Below are 24,651 nucleotides of genomic sequence, written 5' to 3' on the forward strand. Positions count from 1 at the left end.
AGATCAAAGAGCCAAAGTGAAAATATATATTTATTAATCAAAACATTCGACAGAAAAACAAATTTCCTGTCGCAGCTTCGGACGCAGAAAGGAAAATGTATAATTTACGCGAAGAAGTTGTTATCAATAATTAAAAAATAATATTCGGTTGGGTAATTTTGCGTGGCTGCTTTTCGCGAGGATCATGAAAACCTTGCACATAACGTTTTCATCTCGGCTTTCGCCATTTTGCGAGATTTCAGCAAAAATAAGGATTAAAGACCCCCAATAAAAAAAGTTATGTTTAGAGAACCATAAATTCGTGACAAGAAAACGTCACAAATTCCAAACCAAAAATAATGTAAGCAGTGCGTGTAATATTTTACAGAAGAGTCCCCCGAATAACTTCCGCACTTTACTGCCGGTCGCATCTTTCATGTCTTCATGATCGTTAACATTTTCCTGTTCGACACTGTACTTAATCTTTATGACTACCTCTATGGCCAATGTCCTTCCGACTCCGACCTTCCATTAGTCTCCATATAGTTTCTTCCGCTGCTTTGTGAAAAAGTCTTTGTGAGGGCAATCTAATTGACTTGCTAATTAAAAAAGTCCCTGATGTGGGAAATGCCGGAGAAAGCTTTATTAAGTACCTTGCTGTTCGTCGCGAGGATACTTTTAACAGAGTTCTTTGACGGGGGCTTAAAATAAAGCCAGCTGACAAGTGTCCACGGCTCTTCAGTTGGACAGGTGTATGTTGGGTTGCCTAACGAAGACCGTCATTTAAAAATTATGTATCGACAATTTAAAAAATGTTTTGTGATTAGAATACATAATACATATCCATATTTATAGAAATATAAAAATCTCCATCTACAAAAACTATTGAAAATAAAACTGTGAAGGAGTTTTTTCTCGATTTATTACTTCTATTCTAAATGACCCAAATGTACAACATACTCAAAAATGCTCAAGTTTTTTTCTGTGACCCTCTTTTCGCGACGTACACAACTTTATTCTCCTTTGGAGGAGTGATACCATCATCTAGTGCCCTCTTTTGTGCTATATCAGCCAGTGCTTTAAATGTGAATGGTTCCCAACAAGCCAGATCTGCCAAAGTTTTTCTATTCAGTAATATGTTAGATCTCATTAAGCTCTCCTTAAACACATAAGGATTGACATCATGCTGTTCACATCCTGCTGTTAATCGAGTCTGCCACAACTAAAAATTTAACAAAAACAGGTTTGATTGATACAAAGAATCACTTTCAAATACTTCAGCAAAGTCTAGCTTTTTCAACTTTCTGCCTTTAGTGGCGTAAACTAGTGCCCTGTGGACGGCTCTGATAGAAATGCTGTAACAATTTCGGCTTCTTCCCCTGAAGGCCTACAAAAAAATATATGAGACGGAAACGCAGGACGCACTCGATCAGAGAATACCGCGGCTAATTTGAAGATTTTGCGTTTGCGCCAAAATTCATCGGGGCCTCTGCTTCGCACAAAATTAACGACGGTAGTAAATACCATTTTTATCACGTTATTTAGTTAGGTTAGGTCTGCTTTCTAACAAAAGTACGCGATCGTTTTTAGCTTCTTCACGGTTATGAAATATATAAATATAAAAATTGATTGGTATTTGAGGGTGATTAAATATAGATCAATGGAGAAATCGCGGTTGGTGTTATTTTTTTAATAATATGCGGCGATTTCGGTCTCCAGACAGACGGTGTCAAATTACAAGCCGTCAATGTCAGTTGTCAATCTCCTGTCACAATGGAGGAATGATAAATATTGAGCAATAAAAATCTTTGGAATGTATTTATTTATTTTAATTATATAAACATTTATAGTGCATTCAACATGGAAATACTCCCAGGTACACTTTAGATGGTCTCTTCAACTGTGTACTAGTTAATTGTTGTAGTGTGTGTATATTTTAAACAGTTTTCCCTAGTTTAGTGGACATGGGTATGATACTGTTTTTATTTCCTTTTATTCACATCTCGCACAATTCTCATCTATTATAGATCATTCCTCTCTTGTAGCATGCATTTAGGTATAATTATTGACGTTCCAATTACTTCACATTGATAACCCTCTTGATTCATTGTTTTCTTTTTTAGAGGGTGTCAATGCCTCCATCAAAAAGGGGCCTGGCCTTTACGAGTTCCTCGTAGAGGCGGAATTACAACATTATTTTAATAGCTTTAAGTGAGTCTGATCACCAATATCCACTTTGAAATTAATATTTCCAGATTAAAACTTTATCAGAGTAAACATTTGTCTGTTATTTTTAGAAATACTTTGAAAATTGCTCATCCTTCCCAACTGAAATTCACAGCTGAAAGTGATTTAGTAGAAATAGGAATGTCCAAACCGGAAATGCGGCGCCTTCGAAAATATTACGACAAACATTTCCCTCACAACTATTTGTCGAAACTCAAGAAAATCATTAATTATAGAAAGCAGGGACAATCCTCAAATGATGCTTATCTCCTGATGAACATGGATTCTTTGTCCGTTTCGAGAGCTCCAAGGGTATCAAGCAAACACATCATCCCAGCTGCCAGCATAACTATTAACAAGGAGCTAGGGATGGGCGAATTTGGCGTTGTTCAGCAAGGCGTGTGGTGCAATGAAGGGGAAAGGATACAGGTAATTGTTTTTGCGGTAGAGGAAGTGTCGGATCCGCGTCAGAATAAAATGCAAATTAGGCGTCTTCCTTATTAGGCCTTGTCTAAACAACAGTTAGCTAATGGTTCATTGCACCAAAGGAAAATAATTTTGGTAAAAAGTATCAGAAAAACTTGTTTTCTCCAGGCTGTTGTGTGGCATTGAAAGTTTCTGATTACAATTAAATGAGACGTCACAGCCGTTGGTTTAACTTATCTGATTGGTTGTTTGGTAACAAATTACAGGTTGCAATAAAGTGCTTGTCGCGGGACAGGATGCAAAGTAACATGGTCGAGTTCCTAAAAGAGGCGTCGATAATGCACAACATCGACCACCCCAACATCGTGCGCTTCTTCGGCGTCGTTCTGCCGAACGTCGAGGGCAGTCTGATGTTAGTCACGGAATTGGCGCCCCTCAGATCTCTTTTAGAGTGTTTGAAAGAACCCTCGTTGAGGTCAAGCTTCCCCGTCTTGACCCTATGTGATTTCGCTTACCAAATATGCGACGGAATGCAGTACCTAGAAGCAAACCGTCTTATACACAGAGACTTGGCCGCGAGAAACATCCTAGTCTTCTCCAAGAGCAAAGTGAAGATCTCCGACTTCGGCCTGAGCCGGGCTCTCGGCCAGGGCAAAGACTACTACCAGACCAACTTCAACGTGAATCTCAAGCTGCCGATAGCGTGGTGCGCCCCCGAGTGCATCAGCTACCTCAGATTCACCACGTCGAGCGACGTCTGGGCGTTCGGAGTCACGCTCTGGGAGATGTTCTCGTACGGCTTTCAGCCGTGGGCGGCGCTCACGGGACAACAAATTTTAGAAGCGATCGACGAACCCAACTTCCAAAGACTGGAACAGCCGGATTGTTGCCCCCTCGACCATTACAACTTGATGCGGGATTGCTGGAGGCACGAGGCTTCCGCCAGGCCGAGGTTCGCCGAGATAGGGCCGATATTGGCCGACTGCAGGCCCGAGCAAGTCCAAGCCAAGTCCGCGGCAGGGGAGGGCCCCCACATGCTGTCCTTCAGGACTGGTGACGTCATCACAGTGCTGGACAAAAAGTAGGTTTCTGGAGGAGGTTTCACAGATTTTTTTTGCCTAGACAAGGAAAGTTTGACATTTGACGTTTAACAAATGTCAAACAAAATTTCAAGTTTTTATATTTTTCTGGATGTACAAAAAGAATTATTAATTATTTTGCGCGTTTTCTGCCAAAACTGAGCGTTCAAAATGAATAGAATTGTATTTTAATGCCATTTATTTAAAATTTTGTACAATTTATGAAATGAAATCTTGGTGAGCTGTGACCGTTAACATTATTGACAGTTCTGACATAAGCGGAAACGGAAGTGTTGCAATTTTAGATTTATTTTCTTATCATTTGATAATAATCGTGTGACGCAATTAACACTGTTGTTAACAGTTTCTCTTGTGAAAGTGCACACTTTTTTATGAATCGTGTCGGGTCGCAAAAATAATTGGAGTAATATTTTAGGACGCACCACCCGCTTTGGAAGGGAGTGACCTCCAGCGGGAAGACAGGCCTGTTCGACCCCGTCAACGTCGTGGCCTACTTGGGCAGTGACCTCCCCAGCTCTTCGTTCCTGCGCACCGACAGCACAAGATCTTCCGCCCGGAAGAAACTCCGGAGCGAGATGATCAGCGCCCCTCAGGGCGACCTAAAGCACACGGGCCACGTGGGCCTCGACGGGGCCTACTTCGGTGACTTAAGCTTTTTGGGCGGTTCCAAAGGCAACGTAAGACTCGCCGACTCGCTCGAACGCACTCCCATCTAATCACGCTCTTTTGAACAGTACGGTTCAGTTCCCACTCAAGTGGTGGCGCCATACAGACCCCACAAGGACCTGGAGGCGGCACCGCTCCTCGAAGGCGATCATGTTCCGGCGCCCGCGCCGCTCCAAGACCACGAGTACCACGAGATCAGCGACGAGGAAAACACCAACAGTCCGCATTTGGACTTGGGACCGTCCCTCATGGCCGAGATGGAGTTGATGTTGAACTCGTTCGGACAACCGAATCAGTCTCTGGATCACGAGGGGTCGAACAGGAGCAACGAGTTGCGCGAGAAATTGAGCACGAAGTCGAGGAAACAGGCGACGATCAAGCCGATCTCCACGCACGACCAGAAGACTCTCGATACGGCGATAGCGTTGGCGAACGAGTTGAGCACGAGGTCGATGTCGGCGCCGGCTCCCACCACGCCAGCCTCCCCCAGCAAGAAGAAGTTCAGTTTTAGGTTCCCGTCGGTCGGCGAACACGACAAGAACACCGAAAGGAGGAATTTCTCGGAGGAGGCGTTGTCCACTTCGGATTTGCAGGTATTGTTTTGGGGTCAAGAAAAAAGAGGAAATGTCACGGTGGCGCAATCAGTGGTTATGAATATCACAACAAACTGTGTTGAAAAAGAATTATGAAACGTTAACACTTTTGCAGTTTTGTTTTTCGGTAAGGAAGGTAAATGTTTTTTTAAGATGTTTTTCTTTGAGTTACTTCAGCAAAAATAATAAACGCTACTAAACAATTTCCTCGACGATTCTGATCCTGCTAAAGTGAAGACAAAAGAGCGACTGACCTCGCTTTTATGTTTTTGGTTTAGTGAGGACCTCCATGCAACTCTTTGTGAAGTCATTTAATAAAATCTTTCTAGTTCTCTAGAATATTCGAATTTGAGGCGACAAAATTATTCTTAAAAGAAGTATTTATAACCACTGTTGCACAAAATTATTGTTGGACAATTTGATTGAGCACAGTTGACTCGGCTTTACATTTTTGAAGGTCATACAGTGCAGTACGTCCACAAAAAAGACATGCACACATGTTCCTGGATGTACTGTGTATTTTTGGGGCACAATTTTTGCACATTCGCCTAGCGCGCGCATTTTTTGTATGTTTAATGTAATTGTTCTGATTTAGTACACTATACTAACACTGACTATTCTCCCCTCCCCGCTTCCCGTTTTTTTATTTCGTGTTAATTTCTTTCCAACATACTTCCCATTAGAAGTTTATCAGTTCACCCTCCTCACTTGACGAGCTTTCCAACAACAGCTTACGCCTTCCGCTTTGGGACAAAGCTTCAGCCGAATTTTACTTCGCGAAATCGCGCGAGCTTCTCTCTCGTCCATTCCCGTCGACGCGGCGAGCTCCGCACAGCTCGTGTCGCAACTTGTCGAGCTTGCACGACGACAACTTCGTCCACCAGGAGCTGGGTTTCGAGAGCCAGTTCCAGAATTTGTCGTTCGAAGACAATTATTACCGGCCGCAGATGCAGTACCGCGACCGGACGCTCACCAAGTCGGAGAACATGACGCGGAAGACGTACTCGTCGGACCCGCGGTACCACCACGAGCCGAGTCACGGGTTCTTCCGGGAGAACCTGCACGAGCCCCTCCCCTACAACGCCAACGGCTCGCAGTACTTCGAGACGTCGTACATTTACTACAAGACTGATAACGTGTTTGACGGTAGTTTCGATAAGGACATAAAGTACGAGAGACAGACTGTGAAACAGAAAGACTTCTTCGAGAGGCCTCGCACGTTGAGCTTCAGCGACACCCAGGAGAACATACCGAGGAAGAACGGGCGCAGCATCCGCGATCGCAACCGCAGGCGGCAGTCGTACAACCCGAAGGCGTACGAGTCGAGTTCGAGCGACAGCGACTGCATCAGCGTCGGGTCGGTAGACTTAGATTGGCGCAGGCGCAGGAGGTTGTCGCGGTTGTCCGCCTCCAACAGCAGCATCCGCTCGGAGATGTGCAAACGGTCGACGAATCCGTTTCTCAAGCCGAATTTCTCCACGAAAATGATGGGGAGGTCGCCGCCGCCCAGCAATAGCATACTAAGCGGTCTATCGCCGACATCGGCCGCACGATGTCAGCGCTCCTCCAACTCCACCTCGTCTGATTCTAGCTTGTAAAACTCGCGGTAAATTTAGAAATCAAAGGAACGGCGAGATCCTTGACTTCGCTCTGTACGCTCGAGAGTCCACGCGATAAAACCGTTGTATTGTCGAGTGCAACGGTACGAATCAAAGGACGAGCCCGATTCTCCTTTGATTTATAAATTTAATTTAAGCAAAACACTTTCACAAAATGCATATGAATCAGGATAATGTAAAGCTATTGCTACCGACTAATAAATGTAGCGTTTAATACTTTGTTATACACTTTATTATACGTAACGTATCCCTCCCATTTATAATACATAATAATAATACGTTGACTATTAGCAATACTCTGTAGGAATGTTATTGATAACTTTGTATAATCTTCACGAGAACGCTTGAATTTACGATACCGGCCGCACCTCCACCCCACCAGTTCGTTTTGTTTTTCTTCTCCCCTGACCTCTTTTGTTCGTTATCGTTTTTATTTCTTTTTCCCGTTCAGTCCAAAGTTACACAAGAAGCCCAGATGGCGTACGAGGGCCTCGTCGAGAGTCCCTCCGCCGACGTCTCTCAGGTAAGCCCCCGCAACAGCGTCGATTCCGCCTCACCGATTGGTCTCTTGCAGTTGATGGTCACCAATCCGCTGAGAATCCTGCGTTCGGGGCAGGTGCCCGTCATCAACCCCCGCACCCGGTCGGCCAGCGTGGCCAGCACCCTCCCGCCGAAAATTCACGAATCCGTGCGAAATTCTGTACCGGAAAACCTGAACGGAACAAAGATAGGTGTGCCGCCCCAGTAGTTCCAGAGACAGCTTACAAAAAAAACCTCCCCAGATCTGTCCACGGACGAGCCGCCTCCGAGACAGAATTTCTCTAGCCACACCCTGCCGCCGCCCTCGACGCACTTCGCCCACAGGGACGACAATCCCATTCCGCTGCCGCCGCGCGACCGCAACAAGACTCTGCTGATGGCCAAGCCGAGGCACACCAGGAAGCACCCCCTGATCATACCGCCGACGAACCTGCAGCGCACCCTGGACAAGATCAATACGGTGACGCCGCCGGCCACGGTGACGACGGACCCGTTCCAGAGCGGCGACGTGCCGGTTTACTCCAACAGCGTCACGCAAATCGCCGACAAGAACCCCGAAAGCATCCATTTCGAGGCGCAGATCGAGTCGGACCTGAACGCTCTGGACGAGATCCCGCAGGAGCAGGACGTGGTGGACGGGGTGTCGCAGGGGTTCGCCGGTACGAAGGTCGAAGACGAGGGAAAGCTGAGCAGCCATCACGTCAGCTGCGAGGATCTCTTGAAGTTTGCCAACGCCAAGCCGAGTTCGAGGACCAGGGGGATCGATTCCGACGAGGTCAGGATCATGTTGAAGGTTTTAGGCAAAGATGTAAGGGTCGCTGGGGTTTCGTCGGACAAAACGCGGTAACAACTTCGGTTTCAGGTGTCCAAAGAGAAATGCGTCGAGGCGCTGGATCAGTGCGAATGGGAGGTGATGAAAGCCATCAAGATTGTCAAACTCCAAAATATGGTCAGTGCAGAGATGGCCACGTGTTGCAACGCTTTGGACAATTCCGCCTGGGACGTGGCCAAAGCGGCGCAGTGGATCTTGCAGCAAGACGGAGAAGTGACCCAAGTGTGACATATCAATCGTACTAAGTTTCAAAAATCGATACTCTATTTATTGTCTTGCCAAGAGATTAACTTTAACAAGAATTTAACTTATTTTTATGAACGCATTGAATAAATTTTGTTACAAAATTAATTATGTTAGAATTATTTTTCTATAAAATTGGCACACCTGGATGTATATCAGAACTACCACTCACATTTTTATGGATAGGTGAACTACGTTTAAACCAGTAGACACTTTTTTAAATTATACAATGTTTTACAATAAATTTATACACAAAACTGGTCGTCTCATTTATCCTTTCCGACTGCTCTTTCCAAAAGAGGGGAGAAATAAAATATATATTTATTGTGGAATTAGTAAATGTACAAAGAAATAAGTTAATGTAAAAATTAATAAAATGCTTAAGTAGTCACGTGAACGCAATACATTTACCATCTTTTATGATACTGGGACATTTATTTGTGTTCACTAACGTGATTTGGGGCTTAGAATCCACACTCATCAAATCAATTTAGAGGCATCTGCACTCTTAAAATATAAGTGAAACGTTTTCATCCACCCCAGTTCTGCGTTACCATCATTTACTTACTATATTTTGTATCCCTCAATAAAAGGAATTCCAGTCCCTACTTGTTGCTGATAATCACAGTAATGTTGCCCAAAGAAGTTTAACAACATGCTCTCTTCAATATAGATTCGCTCCTTGAAGAACACCCAACTAGCAATCGTGTATGCTGGAATGCAAATCGGATTTATGAGAATAATTTGAGTCCCAATTGACCAATAGAACCATCCAACATAGCTCGGATGCCGGAACCAACCATAGACCCCATGTGTGACCAACACGTGGTCACTAGATTTCTCACATTGCACCTTGAAAAATATTTCTCAGTGGAAATTAGTAGCTTTTCTTCATCTTCACCAGAGATGAAAAAAACTTACTAGGTGATTGAAGTTTGAACCAGCTGTCAAAATCGCAGTTTTTCTCAAGATTTCGCCAAAAATGCAAATACAAATGCCTACATTAGAGATCCAGTAGACTTCTTTGAGGCCTGAAAAGTTGTGTTATGGGTAGGTTTGTACTGTTTTCTCAATTTTATTGTAGGTCGTACATTTTATGGTACTTTAAGTTAAAGAAGAAAAAGGGTTTATAAATCCTAGTTTACCACTAGCAGGTAATATTCTTTACTTTACCGTTTCAAACCGAACCACTGTGGCCGTTAATCGGTCATAATATGCAATAAAATATTACGACCTACAACGAAATTGAGAAAACAGTACAAGGTGTGTGAGCTACCTGGAAAAAAGTAGCTTTCGATAAAAAATTCTACCCATGAAGTCACAGCAGCAATTGTGTATTGTGGACTATGGTTTATCACAAATGAGTCAGTGGAAACTTGTTTAGGCTGTACAATAGCTATGGACAAGAACTCGCTGTAGTGAAACAGTGCCATAATGGACATGTAGCCCCCAAACAGTTGCACATTTGAAGGCGCGACTAGCTTGACGTATAAGCCTAAAGCAAAAACTAGCCCTAAAAAAGCGGCCCGAATCGCAATCTACAACAGACGTTTTGATTTCATCGTTTACGCAAAAAAAAAGTACTCACTGGAAAAGCGGATTGGTTATAGAAGAATCGCAGCAAAAAATACACGTTAACGGAGTAGAGGAATACAATCAATACGTTGACGGCAACATTGGTGATTTCGTAATAGTAATTAAACAAGCAAATTGTAAAAAATACTATGGATGATCCTGTGAAGCTCTGCAGGGAGATTTTTCCTTCGGAGCTTAACATTTTTCTGGATTTGACAGCTTAGTTAACTTTTATCACAACCGAACCAAACACTTGCTACATCATTTGAGAAAATTATCACACTCGCTTTGCGCTTTTTACATTTCCAAATTAGATAACATTTGTGAACGTCAAAACGTTATCAAAACAGATTGTGACTAGAAGGACGTCACGAACTGCGCCTGCAATATTAAAATAAAATATGCACGCAACTCGGTCAGGAAGGTAAACGCCCGACGACAATGGAGGTGTTAAATTGTGACATGGCAGTTTTGTATTTTATCACGTTGAATTGTTTCAGTTTTTGGAAAAACTTTCACTTGTGGGAGTGCCGTTAGCCACATCTTCGATCTGGAAGTTGTCGTTTTGAGGTTAGTTGTCAACGCGAAAAATGTCTAACCTATAAAAGTTACAAATTGAGATAAGATGGGTGTGCGGGGCCTGACAACGTTCATAGCCAACAGAAGCAGGCAGTACCATGAAAGTTACGAACTGCACGACAGTTACTTGGTGATCGACGGCAACAGCATCGCCTCGCAGCTGTACAAGTGGCACTGCAGGTGTAACGACTGTTTCGGGGGCGACTACGACAAATACGCCAACGTGATCTACACATTTTTCCAGTTACTCTCGGACTGCGGCGTCACCCCATTGATAGTATTCGACGGGGCCTACGAAAAGCGCAAATTAAAAACCGTCTACAACCGCATGAAGAACAAGATCGGCGCCGCGAGGGTGCTTAACGCCGTGTCCGAGGGTACAGTGTCTGTGTTTCCCCTGTTTCTGCGCGAAGTGTTCGTCGACGTTGTACTAAAACTGGGATTGAAGTGCGCGCGGTGCGATTTTGAGGGAGACAGTGAGGCTGCCAACTTGGCCCACAGCCTCCAGTGCCCCATTCTAAGTTACGACTCGGATTTCTACATCTTTGACGTTCTCTACATCCCATTTTCGTCGATGGAATTGAAACTGCGCAAGAACAAGAATTTCAACTACATCGCGTGCGAAAAGTACAGCGTGGACAAGTTTCTCAATTCTTTTGGAGGTCTGGACAAGATTCATCTGCCGCTTCTGGCGGTGATGTTGGGGAACGACTACATCAAGAAAAGCACATTTTCGGTGTTTTACCGACAGCTGAAGATTGTCAAGACCAAAGGGAATGAACAGCAGACGCTGATCAAGTCTCTGATTATGTGGTTGAAGGATGAGACTCCAGAATCGGCTTTGAGGAAGATTCTGGGGCGCTACAAAATGGAAAATCGGCGAAAAATAGCCACGAAGGTTAAAAACGCGATCAAAGATTATGAGTGGGGGGAATCCCAGATCTGTTCGGATTTCAACTTGGATCCAGTGAAGCAGCAAACAACTTGCATATCAGTGCCAAACCCCGAGGACATTGAAGACGCAGAAGAACAAGAAGAGGAAGACACATCTGAGAACTCCGCAGAAGAAGAAGAAGAAGAAGAAACTGAAGAGGACCAGGTACCGGATGTAGCCGTTCGCAAGTCTAACAACCTACCAGATTATTTCCGCGAGAATTTTCGAAAGTGTGTCTATCCGTCGTGTTTTATGGACATGATAGTGTCCGACACTTACTATTGCTTGCCCCAAGTTGAAGATTTTTCAGTGGAGCACTCCCACAAAATTTGCTTCAATATTTTGGCAGCGATTCACAAAATTCTCACTTTGCCAAGAAAGCGACACCTCAAGTGTCTAGCGAGGCAAGCTCGTGCGCATATCGAAGGATACAAAGTTCCCGCGTACAAGAAACCCGTCCCAAACCTCTCAGACCTGGAAGACATGAATTCGAAAAAGAGTAAAAGAGTTTTTCTGGGCATTTTGAACATGCAAAATAACATGTTCGAGGCGTTTCCGAGGTCGTGGCACATATTCCTGATATCGACCAAATACTGGATTACCAAGTCCCAAAGCAAGATAGGGCTGCCGCACATTTATTCGACTGTTTTGTGTGCAATCATACGGAACTGCGTCGATGCCAAAGTGGGGTTTTACAGGTCCACTAAATCATTTTTGTCCAAATATAGCTCAAACAAACCTGACGTGACGAACCCGGCCGATACGAACGACGTAACGGAAGCTTTGGACAACATCGACTTAAATAACAGCATCGCGTGTATGCAGAAACTGATCCATTACTTCCAAATGGACGTCAAAATGAAGAGCAACGTTCGGTTATTTGACAGAACTGTGGTCCACCATTTCGCAGAGTTTCAGAGTTGCTTGTTACACATTAAATATTTAAACAGTCTGTTAAATCGTCCGTTCGACACGTTTCTTATATCGGATTTTTACGATGGTACGTTTTTGTACAACATGACGACGAATCTAGCGAAACGCACCGATTTAAAGGCGTACGTGAAAATTCTGTTGGAAGGTTGTCCAGCAGTTTTGAGTGCGGTGGAGTTGATAGTGGGACAAATTGAGGAATTGCTCGCGTCGGATATTAAACAACACGAGCCACCTAAGAAGAGGAGGAGGAAGAAGAAAGTCCGCAAAGAAATTGTGAATGAACGGGATGTCATGATCGTGGAGTCGGACGAAGAGTATGAATTCGACGAAAACAATATATATTCGTTGTTGTCTTTTATAAATAAATGATATCCGTTGTTTGTTGGTTTTTTAATTTGTCTGTAAAGTATAAAAGACCAGGTGTCGCTAACGCAAGGACATATGCAAAGCTACACATTTTTTATTGAAAATACGATAAACTACTTTGTTTTCACAACTGTAATACTTAATTTCTTCGCACAAAATCTATTTCATTGTTGAAGTAAAGCTGACGCGCGTTTCGATAGCACAGTTGCCCACCAGAGAGACGAACGATACAAAAATAATTTTTGGAAAAATGAAATTATAAAATGTTACAACACATCTTTAAGTCTGGCATATTGATAATAAATATTTTCTGATCACTAACAAAAACCAAAGATGTTTTACTTTTTTTAAATTGAAAGTTAATCATAATTCCTCCGCAAAAATAATAAACATCAATATACAGCCTGTCTCAGAAATAAGTATAATATAATACAATATAATACAAAAATTAATAAATATTTAGAACTATCCGTTGCTATGAGAAATCTTTGGTGTTTAGAAAAAATTTCGATTTTACCATTTATAATTTCAGCAACAGGAATAGTACCGCAATCTCTTTTTAAAAATTTAAAAATTTTGGACTTAGAGAACACATTGGTGGTTGAAATTCAAAAAGGTATATTATTATACTCATGTCACATCGTGAGGAAATTCCTTAACATTGACACAGAACATAAAACACAAAAAAGTCAAAATGTGGAGGCGAGACGCCGGTAATTATGTTGATAAGCACTGCACTATTACTTGATAGTATTATCCGTAATAGTGTATGTACTCCGGCAAAATTGCCGTGCCGCCGGGTGGAGGTGGGATACGAAAAAGTATATTAATTTTAACTGGTAATGGAACTAGTTAGTAGAAACAATACCTATGTTTAAATATTTTTTTTTTCCTAAACCTTGGAAGTTATCCAATAATTAAAATTATTGAAATTGGCACAAATTTCGTTATCGGCCTATGGGGATTATTTGCTTCGCCGATGCTGATAAGAGTGATAAGCGAAGAAGAAAAAAACAAATGCAAGAAAACCTTCACTTGTTTTTTGCTAACTTATGCAAAGTGGCTAACTGCTGCGACTCATAATGATAATGGTAAAAGAGAATCATATGGTAGATATTAAATAAAATAATTTTAGTAATAAATGATTATAAACTGACCCTAATGAATCGCCCATACCTAAGATAATGACAAATGTCTCCTACAATTAGTGTATTAATCCGAGAAAATTCTCATTAAGTAATCAGAGTAATCACTAATCATTACCGAAGGGCTCAAAGTGACCGCCGTTATTGTCAATACAATAATGAAGGCACCAAGGAAATGATTCGTCCACTCTTTCAAGCATACCTACCTCTGTTATTGCGAATTGTTGTGGTAGCATTTTCCATTCGTTCTCGAATATACCAAGTCCTTCATGTACCCCCACAAGAAGAAGTCGCACGGAAATTCTCTGGGTTCGAGGAACACTCCCGCACTATTCACCATACACTACACAATATCTATGTATTCACTATTCGAAAATAAACGCGCCATTTTCACAAAATTTTAGCTTCAATCGCAGAATCAACACGTAAACACCTGCCTTTGGTGGTTGAATAAAACTAACTAAACATGTAATCCTCTTGTCTACCTCGGCCGCGCAGCGAAAAAACTTTATTCAAAAAATACAATGTTTTTCGCTGATTTTACAAAAACTATTATTTCACGGTCACTGTCGTTGGGTCACATAACTAGAAAATACGAGTAAATAGTCAGCTCGTTAATGGGAGGGGTAAAATACGAATTGAAAATAATATTTCGAAAAAATGGTACTTACATAACGATTTTGTTGTTCTTGACGAGACACGTTGTATAGTTACATCTTTGAAATATTTAAAAAATAGTGTTGAGGTCATTTTTTGCTCCTGAGCGGCGTTGAATTTGTATTCGAGATTTTTACTGTTGTAAAAAAATAATAATAAAAAATCATTCATTACATAAAATATTACATAACTACTGTCACCTAGACCAGAGTAACTGAAAATGTTTAAAATGAATATTGAGTTAGGATCAAATTTTTAATCAAATAAAAGAAAACCACGTCCAAGAAGAATAGATGGAGACTTGGATAGCACCTATTGCTTTTTCATTTTCCACGAGTAGGTACACAACTGTTTCATTCCTCATTCATTGATGAGTAACTTTTGTGTTTTTTATTAATACAAAATTAGCGTATTTTGATGAGAACAAAGATGTTGAGGGTATTTACAACACAATTTGTGTCTACTCTGAAGATGTTTAACTTTGTTTTTGTCACAAATGATATGAAAGACGTCAGGTCCACATAATACATACGTCTAAATCTCTAAATCATCATTAGTTATTTATGCAACGAGGTTCTGTGTAAATTGGGTTTTTCTAATTGCCCGAGAGGCCAGATTGAAATACGAGCGCAGCGAGGATTTTAAGGCCTCGAGGGCAATTAGAAATGATTAGAAAAGCCCAATTTGCACAGAAACGAGTTGCATACAAACTTTTATTGTTTGAAACGACGCCCCAAAGCTTCCAAATCTATTTAAAATGATTTCGCATTTGTTTTTGACAGTTTTGACAAATTTTTCGAGAAATGTCACTTTGAATGTGTTGTCTAGGGCAACGGTTGGTTATCTGCTATTTTTTGCTTTAGAGCAGTTAGGAGGCAGTTTACAAAGGAGAAAAATGAGAATTTATGACAGTTGAAAGCAATAATAGTATATTATGTTATGAGGAGCAAAAATGAAGTTTTATGTGCTGCGGCTGGTAAATTGACAAACCAGCCAAAGCACATAAAATCATTTTTGCTCCGAATAACATATACTATTTTTTCTTCAAACCTTCATAACAAATTATTTAAGACATGTTAAGAAACCAGGTGGGAATTTCAAATGATTTAGCTAGTTTACTTTACTGCCGCTCATCAGCGGAGATAATAACTTCACGGACGCCCTCAGCGGAGATAATAACTTTATCTGCCGCTCGTCAACTCGTTAGATGCCATGACAATGAAGTGACACTTTAGCATTATCAATGCGGCAGGATAATGTCATAATTTACGGACGTTTGAAGAAAAAATAATTTTTTTGTTCGACACTGTCAGAATTTAAGAATTTTCTCCTATGTGAACGGATTTTGATAAATGTCACAACTTGTCAAAACAAAACGTCAAGCTAATTTTAAAGGTTTTAAGCGATTTGGAGCCTTTAAGGGGCTCGTCGAACAAAAAAACGTTGTATTCAACTCGTTCGTGTGTAATTTGGGCCTTTTTTGGCACTATTTGACAATATTCTAGTTTTTATATTTTAATAAAAACAATAAGAGACGTTTAAATTTATTTTATAATATAAATGTAAAGAAAGGAGACTGCTTCATATTGGTGTTGGCGTAAAATTTTTAATTCTCAGCGAAGTTATGTTGAAGAAATAGTATACCTACTCGTATCATACATCTGGGAAGAGAATTGGATGATTATTTTCTAGGATGTGATCTGTAGCCAAAGGGGAAACCCGAGCGTTACAAAGCATCGACGGAAAAATAACATTGCCTCTAGAGGTGTCTACAATTTTTTTAACGACCCAAACAAGATTAAAAACAAAAAGTAGTTTTTCAAAACCTACTTTATTGACATTTAATGATTTTATGATTAGTAATATGGTATTTTTAAAACATTCCTAGACAATCCTGAAATTTATGTAGACAAGTTTGCCTATTATAAAAGGTGGGTGTCGAAGACTTTTATGCGGAAGAACTCAAGCAGCAAACCTTGTGGTTTCAATTTTGAAATTATAATTTTAACAAGCTATTAATTCACGAGTGATAATGAACCCGACGGAATTAAGAATGCAACCCACAATACATTTGCTTTTGCAAGCTTTGTGACATCTAAATATTCTGGCCAGTGATATTGCCATACTGGCAATACCAGTCTGAAAATTACTATTTTACACTCTTTCCTAAGAGTGACACCTTCGATTCTTGAATACAAAACATGTAAATGAAAAGCAGATCTCATGAAAAAAATTGACTATTGTTAGACGTTCAAGCAACAGATCTTACTCACATAAAAGAAAAGTAAATTTCACAAAAAATAAATAACAATTAAGTACTTTGGATTTAATGGGAATAATCTTTTGTAATGTCTAATCTGCTACGCCTAAGTGTACTCATCCTCTCGATAGTCCTACATGTCGCAAAATTGAAATCAACATAAAATAGCAAACTTTATTTGTGGGTTCAGCAAATCAAAATAACAAAAAAAAAAAAACGTGGATTTGATCGAGAAATTCCAAACTGGCAAATTAAAATTCTGTTCAATATTTATTAATTGCCTGTAGAGTATACAACCAGTGATACATGCGTCGAATATTAGATTTTCTATACTTAGATGTTATTAAAAACTCTGCTATTTAGTAATATTAACAAACAAGAACCCCTCTCACTATTTCTAACATTCTTTCACTTTTTTCTGCATTTGAACGGAACCATTAAAAAAAATTCTGGACAGTTTTTATCACACGTCTTAACCACAATTTTTTTTGAGTAAAGCAGGATCGCAGCATTGCTAATCGATGTTTATTTGAACACTTCGCATGTGCTCATAAACAAAAATAAACCAAATTTCTCTCTTTCCATCTCTCTCGAGCACCCACTTGTCTTCCTATATTGCGCAAGCCTAGGCTGTTACGCCTCCTAGGTACGCCTCCTCCAGATCGACTAGAACGCGGTGATGTGAAATCTAGTCTGTGAAAATAGTGTTATGCTAGTTTAACACCCAAAAAACGGATTTAAAACCATCACACCCAGTCTCACTACTTCGGTAAGTGTCGAATCACGGTCGCTCCTAACAAGCAAAAGCCCACGCTCTTTAAAAAGGACTTGCTAACAAGTGTCACACGCCCGGTGGGAAAATCGATGTTTCGTGTTGTCTCTGTGAAATTCGCAACCAAATCCCCACGAATTACGTTTGTGAAAATGTGGAGTTTCCCGGTGGTCTATATTAAGAAAAATCTGAATTTGTAAACACAATTGACCCTAATTTGTGGCATTAATTTTAGACGGAGCGTTCTGTGTGTTGTGTGAATGACATCATCAGAGGTTCTATTAGTCAAGTATAAATTTAAACACGTTGCGTTTAATTGTTAGGTGGAAAAATGGCAGATCCAGGCTTTCCAGGACAACACACCACTACTACCACAATGACCTCAAACACAACCATTCAGACAAACACCAGGTTTGATCCTTCCTACATCAGGACCTGGCATGGTATTCTCAAATGTGCACAAATAGTGAGTCTCCAGTTACGCACCGTGATAACGTACTTTTTGTATGGAAGGGGCGATGCTAAAGCTTACCAATTAAACGCTTTCACTGTTAATCAAATCAATGCTGCATGAGGTCAGCTTCCCCGAATACAAGATGATTGAATCTTGTTTTATTAGGGACATGAAAAAGCCCAGAAATAGCGTCCAAAATAAAAATGTGTTGCGCTTATTAAATTGTTATCTTCTTCCTTATTTGTTTATCAATCAAAAAATGTGTACACAGAGAAAAAGAGATCAACTGATCTCTCTGATACACACATTCTTTATCTCTGCTTAAATAACAAACATTTAGTAAGTGTGAATGAAATTCATCATGATTATAGTTATTTATTTAATGAGTTCATGTGTAAATTCGGCTTTTTTTTGCATGAGTGGGCCACGAGTGCAAAAAAAGTCCAATTTACACAAGAACGAGTTGAATACAACGTTTTTTTGTTTGACGAGACACTTGAAGGCTCAAAATCGCTTTAAATCTTTAAAATTAGCTTGACGTTTCGTTTTGACAGGATGTGACATTTATCATAATCCGTTCACACACGAGAAAATTCTCAAATTCTCAAAATCTGTTTTTGTGTCTAGCTTTATCAGCATTTTACAAGAAAAGATTTTTAATCAAACAATTTATAAATCTCCGCTGTCACCTTCACCTGCTTCAGTATTGCCCTTTGTCGATAAAAACTAAAATATTGATTTTACATAATGACGTAAACATCCTGAGATTCATTACGTGTTGATTAGTGTGTGATTAGTGTGAAATCACACTTGTTTAACAAACCAGAAGAGGCGGCGGCTTGAGAGATCGAGCCGGCCGCCTCAGATCTCCCCCAGCGCCCCCTTACGACTTTTCCGTCCAGGTCCTGAACCTGCTGGGCTTCATCTGCATCGAAGTCAGCGGATTCTCCTTCCATTCTCGGGGCAGCTACTTCATCTTCGTGTCGATGACTGGCTTCTGGTTTACTGCTCTGCTCCTTCTCTTCTACTTGTTCCACCTGATCGAGAAATTCTACAAAATACCATGGTTAAAGATCGAACTGGTCTTCTGCGCCTTGTGGACGTTGATGTACTTGATCGCTGCGTGTCTTGCGGCGACGTTCGGGGTCGAAGCGTACTCTGTTGCAGCCGTAAGTTGGTCGAAGTTAGCACCGAGGGGTTCGTTTAAATTCCATTTTTGCAGTTCTTCGGCTTTTGCGCCATGGTGGTGTACGGTGGTGACGCCTTCCTCAAATTCAGAGCGGTGAAGGGGGGGCAGTTGGCCCAAGGGGAGAGAGTCATCAATAAGGAGACGACGACGACGGCGAGGTCTCCAGCTTATTGATGATATTGTGTTCAAAACAGTCCATGCCGTCTCGTTATTACTTAATATTTATAATATATTTTAAGAGTTAATATAACATATTTACAGCATTGTACAACTGAGTTAGGTTATTTCTAATGAATGTTCTTGAGTTGATTGGCTTCTTAACCGCAAATTGTATCATCTTCTATTCGACTTGTCGCCATCTTGTTGTAACCGAATCCGTAACCGCATTTTGCCACCACAACAAAAAAAAAACAATCCTAGTCCATCTAAAGCATTTTTCAATTTTGATAGCATTGTAGTCGTATTTCTAAATGATAGATGTCAAAAAAAGGTCCCATATCGATTGTTACTCTATTTTGTATATAATTTTATCATGTAGAGCACTGTTGTAGTCGTATTCCTAATGGAATAAAATATTTTTACAAATACTTTATCTCTGTTATATGTAAAACGTTGGGACCACTTTTACATATTTATCTGTCGTTGCAACGAATATTTAAATATATCTGGATGTAATTTACACTTTTTTAATAAAACTCACTGTCAAGCCAGTTTTATTAGTTTCACTTTGCTAATCCGAAACAGAAGTTGGCAAATCGTCAAGTATAAATAGTCTAATTTTATTTCGAAATTTTCGTATCGGACGTTGGTTTAAAAATAAGTAAAATCCTCTTCAGCATGATTCGGTTTGATTTTAAAGTCGATAAAGTTAGAGTTCTGATTTGGAATTTAAATCAATCCACTTTCTAGAAAGACTCGGCTAGATCTCATTGCTTTAAGATGTTTACGGCGCTGATAAAGCGCTTTAACCGTCATTTTCGTGCTATTGTTTGATTGAGATCTCTGATAAATGTATTGTTTAATAAATACAGTAGACACGGCACACTCGAAGAGGCCCAGCAAGGGAGAAATTGAACAACAAAGTCGATGCTGAGGATGGTTCGAATCTTAAAGTTTAGAGAATAATATGCAGACAATCTGAGAAGTTTGGTGATGACCTCCTGAAGGTCATGATGGAGGAAATAATCAAGATTTTGCTCATGATAAACTCCTTCCAATCGACTGTCGTACCCATTATGTAATTGCCAGAAGCTAATCTTTGCTAAAGACTTCTGTCTGCGAGTCTTATACTTATTTTTTTCGATAATGTTAAAGGGCCATCCGCTGGAAAGTTCTCACGACAGTCACAATGGGGACTGGAAGATCTTGTGATCAATGTGGCGAATAAGTAAGGTCATTTTGAGCTTTTAATCCTCAATCAGACTGTTCAATTGATAAACACACGAGGAATTGTTTCATCAAAACGTGTAATGCAAATCAGCGACTTTAAATACCACAAAAAGCAATTTGAGTCTTTCATAATTTCATACATCAGGAACTGGATAACTTTTTTAACATCACGACCAATGTTTTATAAACAAGGCTTTAAAAATAACTGTGTCAAAATAATCGTAGAAAGTGAACGAAAATACGTAACCGACAAATGATCACTTTTTTTTTTAATTTGCGTTACATGATCGGCAATAAAAACCTTTTTTATTTTTCAACAACGTTCTTGGAGCGTTTTACTAACACTACTGAGCAATCTTAAGATCACCGAGATGATCTAAGAAAGTTCTGTGGTGTGTAGTCGTCTTTTACTATTTTATCATCAAACATCGCATGCAATATGTTGCCGATTTGTTACTAATCTTGCTTGTCTTCTTTGTCACTTAACATCTTCAAAACTGATCTGGGCTTTGTTCTGGACTGAAACTAAAGCATAGTTTTATGAGAAGGCGTAATAAGCATCGTAATTTTTAGATTTTGAATATGTGGGGATTAATATTTATAAATCTGAGCTATAACGCTGACGATTTTTACAACTTCGTCGCCGGAACTGGATTCTGCTTTACCGGCCTCCTCCTTCTCCACTATCTGTGCCGTATTCCAGACGACTCCTACAGGATTCCGTGGGTGAAAATAGAAGTAATCTTCTGTGCCATATGGACTTTATTTTACTTGATTGCTTCATGTATGGCTTTCGCATATTTATACGGAGACCCACTATGCGGACTTGCTGCTGTAAGTCTTACACCTCTTCCGTTCAGCTATTAATGAATTTATTTTCAGTTTGTTGGAATATGTGCCATGCTTGCTTACGCAAGCACTGTTCTTTACACCACTTTTAAACCGTCGATAGAATACACAACATTCTTAATTCACGTTTGACATTGGAGAGAGGGTCAGATGAAAACACACACCTATTTTTACGCTGTTTTTACTTTTCCTAAATAAAAAACAATTCGCCTAGCTTTTGCAACTTACAGGAACCTGTCATCCACCCCAAGTCAGCCTAGCAACATGATCCATCTTCCGTTTGGAGCTCTTAATGAAGCCCAAATACTCCAACTCGGCCACCGCCTGCGTAAATCGAGCTCTAGTTTTGCGTTAAGGATAACTTCCACCCCTAAAATCCGTCAACATCCAACAAAAGGATACTGCAATTGGGGTTTGACTTTCGGTTTGGAATCGTCATCGATATCTTGCGGATCTACGATGCTGAGAAATGATTGCAACCAATCGTACAAGTTGATCATCTTGCCGCATTCGAGGTGCAGCTTGTAGACAATGCTGATGTCGGGCATTGACGGCAGTATGATCGAATCGTTGGAAATTTCGCAGCATGAACACTAAAAATTCAAATAATAACGCACTTGTGACGCAAGCGCCCTCTATGACTTGACAGTCAGTCGCGAGCGCCCCCTTACGGTGACTACGGTACCTGTAAGTAAAAGTGTGGATCGTTCAAAGCTGTATGAATGGCGGCCCTGTGAGACCCTATAATGTGATTTTGAATGGAAATATCGTTGAAAAAGAAGATCTCGTGGAAGGGAAAACTTGTGGGTTCCAAGAGGTATCTGTCAAACTGTTGTGACAAAAAATCGAGCACCTCGGCACGAATTTTGTCATATTTGTTCTTAGGCTGGTTGTGCTTTGATATTTGGGACAGTTTCTACAATAAATTATATTACTAAAATAAAAAATTGGGAAGCCAGGTCTATACTTCTTTGAATTGTTTTCTGTCCAGTATTTCACAAAGTGTGTCATTCTCTACTTCTTCAACTTCCTCTTCCCACTCGAGATGATTTAATTTATTCACGTATCCAGACAGTTGAGTTACGATACCTTCCCTGACATCCCCGTCTAGCTGAGATTGCTCAACATTGTTCTCTATAAAATCCTTAACTCTCAACAATTTATTACTCAACTCGTCTCTAGATTGGAACGATAATAGTTGAAAACATTCTTTGTACTCTTGACTCCTGGTGATACTTTTCGAAACTGCGCACGCGTACAGTTCTCGAACCTTGAATACGATAAAACTTAAACTCCAGACCAAAATTATTTTTTAGTTAACAAAATACCTGCTTGCCTAGTGGCGCTCTAGGTAGATCGCATACTAAAATATGTAAACATTTTAAAAACAAGTGTAAATTCGGCACGTATCTCGCAATCTTTTTGATTTCCTTTTTTAAAACGTTTCTGAAATAGTGGTCATCAGTCAGAAGATAAATTCTGTTTTCGGGGGATTCACTCTCGACTAGTTTTCTAAAAGAAAATAGATGGCGCACGTTCTCGAGATCGTCGTGAGTAAATTCTGCGACAATTTGTTTAATGTTTTTGTTTTTACAGAGGGCCATTGCGTTTCCGTAGCTGAAGTGTTCCAGCATGGCGTACTACAAGACATGTTTAAACTGAAGATTAATTCTTAATTAATTGAGAATTGTTTGTTACCTTAAAATTCTGAATAAAACCGCTGACGGACAGATCGTAGAATAAAAATATGTCTGTGAACAAGTTAAAAACCTTCCCACCTAAATGAAACGGGCAGTCTCGCGAAAATAAAATATTTTCCAAGACGTTATTTAGGTAAACCGTGGAAGGTGACGAATGAAAGACTTTGATATTGATTTTGGAAGACACGTGGCACGGTAATGACCGATGGACGGCAGTGAGAGAAGTAGCTACACCAAATACGAACACAAACGGTAAAACATTAATATAGGAACTGGCGATTAAAATAAAATCTTGTAAAACTTTGGGGGCAAAATTTTCAAAATCTGGAATTATAACAACAATCACTTTCTTGTTAATTTTGGTTTTTTGTTTTTTAGGTGAACTATTTAAATTTGGGGTCAGGTACAACTCCTCATACCAGGATTGTAATAATGAGAAGTTGCATTGAGATTTTTTTATTCGAGGTGTTTCAGAATCAGACTCATCCTAAAAAATCAACATTACACTAATGTGGGAAAATCGCAAATCATACCTCATCCAACAGTTCATCTTCATTTTTGACCAACTGGTTGATCATAGTTTCCACTAGATATTTCAGATTTTGACAATCCTCCCCATTAAGACTAGCAACATGTGGTGTAATGGTTTGTTTTATTTCTTTTCTTAAAGTTTTAAACTGAGCGGTGTGGTCAGGCATGTTTATTCCTGTTAAAAAGGCAGCTGCTGGTATTTCAGTCACAATATTTTTGTAACTTTCACTTAGATAATTTACTAAATTACTCAACACATTTGAAAACATCTCATCATTTAACTCCTAAAATGTACATGGTTCGTTAACAACTAACACATATAGACCAACAATTACTTGAATTTTTGTTTCAATTGTACTCCACAAGGACTTGTAACTTTTGTACCACAAATTGTTACAGAAATAACTTTCAGGGATTTTGCTCTTTTTTCGTGATTTCTTCGACGCTGCTTTGGCCCCATTTTTGAACACAAAGACTCCCTATAAAACGGAAAGAATCTTGGCGCCAAAGCTATGTATTACCGTAATTAATTTCCCACAAAACAACTTTGAATGAATTGATTATTTACACAAATAACGAATTACAACCAATAAATGCACTTCTTATCGGAAAAAAGCGATTCTTGCGTTTTTAAAGTGTGTAAATAAAGATAGGAAATTTTGAGGTTACGTTAAAATTATTTTTAATTACCTTTGAGACAGACACTGTTGCAGCCATTTAACGTATTTTCATTTAAAACTTGTAAACAATAAAATTAAAATATCAGAACTTTATTATGATATAAATAAATAAAATCATTAAATAACCTCACATCACAATACACAATTCAAATTTAAGCTTCGAGAGCCCTCTGTCGGCCAAATTGATACTAACCAGTGGCGCAGTAAAATAACTAAAATGCGATAAAATGCTTCTAATAATCTAAAATGTGTAATTTTAGAGTAAAACGACAATTTACGTCAATTATATAAGTTGCCTTTGTGTGAACTACATAAAAACGCTATTTTAGATCCAAAAAAAATACAGTTGTAAAGTTGGTTGCCTAATGTAAACACATAATGTAATGAAACTTCTTGAGTTCGAAAAATTAACTG

At 39.8% G+C, this 24,651-nt stretch overlaps 6 protein-coding genes across 8 annotated transcripts; 3 read left to right on the forward strand and 3 right to left on the reverse strand.

Moving 5' to 3' along the window:
• Nucleotides 1-884: 884 nt before the first annotated feature.
• mRpL20 (mitochondrial ribosomal protein L20) lies at nucleotides 885-1,579 on the reverse strand. Its single transcript, XM_069047631.1, has 3 exons — nucleotides 1,420-1,579; nucleotides 1,256-1,366; nucleotides 885-1,201 (listed from the first exon to the last, which is right to left on the reverse strand). Exons 1-3 carry the CDS (start codon nucleotides 1,504-1,506, stop codon nucleotides 950-952), a joined length of 450 nt encoding a protein of 149 aa, XP_068903732.1. The 5' UTR covers nucleotides 1,507-1,579; the 3' UTR covers nucleotides 885-949.
• Nucleotides 1,580-1,714: 135 nt separating this feature from the next.
• Nucleotides 1,715-8,332, forward strand: Ack-like (activated Cdc42 kinase-like). Of its 2 annotated transcripts, none has more exons than XM_069047609.1 (10): nucleotides 1,715-1,855; nucleotides 2,103-2,190; nucleotides 2,277-2,634; nucleotides 2,898-3,712; nucleotides 4,147-4,408; nucleotides 4,466-4,990; nucleotides 7,061-7,132; nucleotides 7,184-7,340; nucleotides 7,392-7,957; nucleotides 8,012-8,332. In XM_069047609.1, the coding sequence occupies exons 1-10, from the start codon at nucleotides 1,840-1,842 to the stop codon at nucleotides 8,207-8,209; spliced, it is 3,057 nt and encodes a 1,018-aa protein (XP_068903710.1). In that variant the 5' UTR covers nucleotides 1,715-1,839; the 3' UTR covers nucleotides 8,210-8,332. The 2 variants fall into 2 exon arrangements, with proteins under 2 accessions (XP_068903710.1, XP_068903711.1); XM_069047610.1 differs by having other exon boundaries at nucleotides 1,719-1,947.
• A 197-nt stretch (nucleotides 8,333-8,529) lies between these two features.
• Icmt (isoprenylcysteine carboxylmethyltransferase ste14) lies at nucleotides 8,530-10,149 on the reverse strand. Of its 2 annotated transcripts, XM_069047627.1 has the most exons (5): nucleotides 9,813-10,149; nucleotides 9,501-9,762; nucleotides 9,146-9,255; nucleotides 8,793-9,076; nucleotides 8,530-8,731 (listed from the first exon to the last, which is right to left on the reverse strand). In XM_069047627.1, coding segments are annotated over exons 1-5 (846 nt in total). In that variant the 5' UTR covers nucleotides 10,002-10,149; the 3' UTR covers nucleotides 8,530-8,730. The 2 variants fall into 2 exon arrangements, with proteins under 2 accessions (XP_068903728.1, XP_068903727.1); XM_069047626.1 differs by having other exon boundaries at nucleotides 8,530-9,076.
• Nucleotides 10,150-10,249: 100 nt separating this feature from the next.
• ast (protein asteroid) lies at nucleotides 10,250-12,625 on the forward strand. Its single transcript, XM_069047617.1, has one exon. It carries the CDS (start codon nucleotides 10,425-10,427, stop codon nucleotides 12,612-12,614), a length of 2,190 nt encoding a protein of 729 aa, XP_068903718.1. The 5' UTR covers nucleotides 10,250-10,424; the 3' UTR covers nucleotides 12,615-12,625.
• Nucleotides 12,626-17,283: 4,658 nt separating this feature from the next.
• Nucleotides 17,284-19,799, forward strand: LOC138130917 (plasmolipin). The gene is made up of 4 exons (XM_069047629.1): nucleotides 17,284-17,442; nucleotides 17,769-17,911; nucleotides 18,802-19,068; nucleotides 19,122-19,799. Exons 2-4 carry the CDS (start codon nucleotides 17,777-17,779, stop codon nucleotides 19,260-19,262), a joined length of 543 nt encoding a protein of 180 aa, XP_068903730.1. The 5' UTR covers nucleotides 17,284-17,442; nucleotides 17,769-17,776; the 3' UTR covers nucleotides 19,263-19,799.
• Nucleotides 19,800-21,491: 1,692 nt separating this feature from the next.
• Orc3 (origin recognition complex subunit 3) lies at nucleotides 21,492-24,420 on the reverse strand. Its single transcript, XM_069047618.1, has 9 exons — nucleotides 24,248-24,420; nucleotides 23,893-24,036; nucleotides 23,560-23,841; nucleotides 23,025-23,513; nucleotides 22,655-22,966; nucleotides 22,294-22,596; nucleotides 22,012-22,242; nucleotides 21,729-21,919; nucleotides 21,492-21,666 (listed from the first exon to the last, which is right to left on the reverse strand). The coding sequence occupies exons 1-9, from the start codon at nucleotides 24,272-24,274 to the stop codon at nucleotides 21,564-21,566; spliced, it is 2,082 nt and encodes a 693-aa protein (XP_068903719.1). The 5' UTR covers nucleotides 24,275-24,420; the 3' UTR covers nucleotides 21,492-21,563.
• Between the last annotated feature and the right edge of the window lie 231 nt (nucleotides 24,421-24,651).

Source organism: Tenebrio molitor, chromosome 5, assembly GCF_963966145.1.
Source record: "Tenebrio molitor chromosome 5, icTenMoli1.1, whole genome shotgun sequence".
In the NCBI taxonomy this organism is placed as follows: domain Eukaryota; kingdom Metazoa; phylum Arthropoda; class Insecta; order Coleoptera; family Tenebrionidae; genus Tenebrio; species Tenebrio molitor.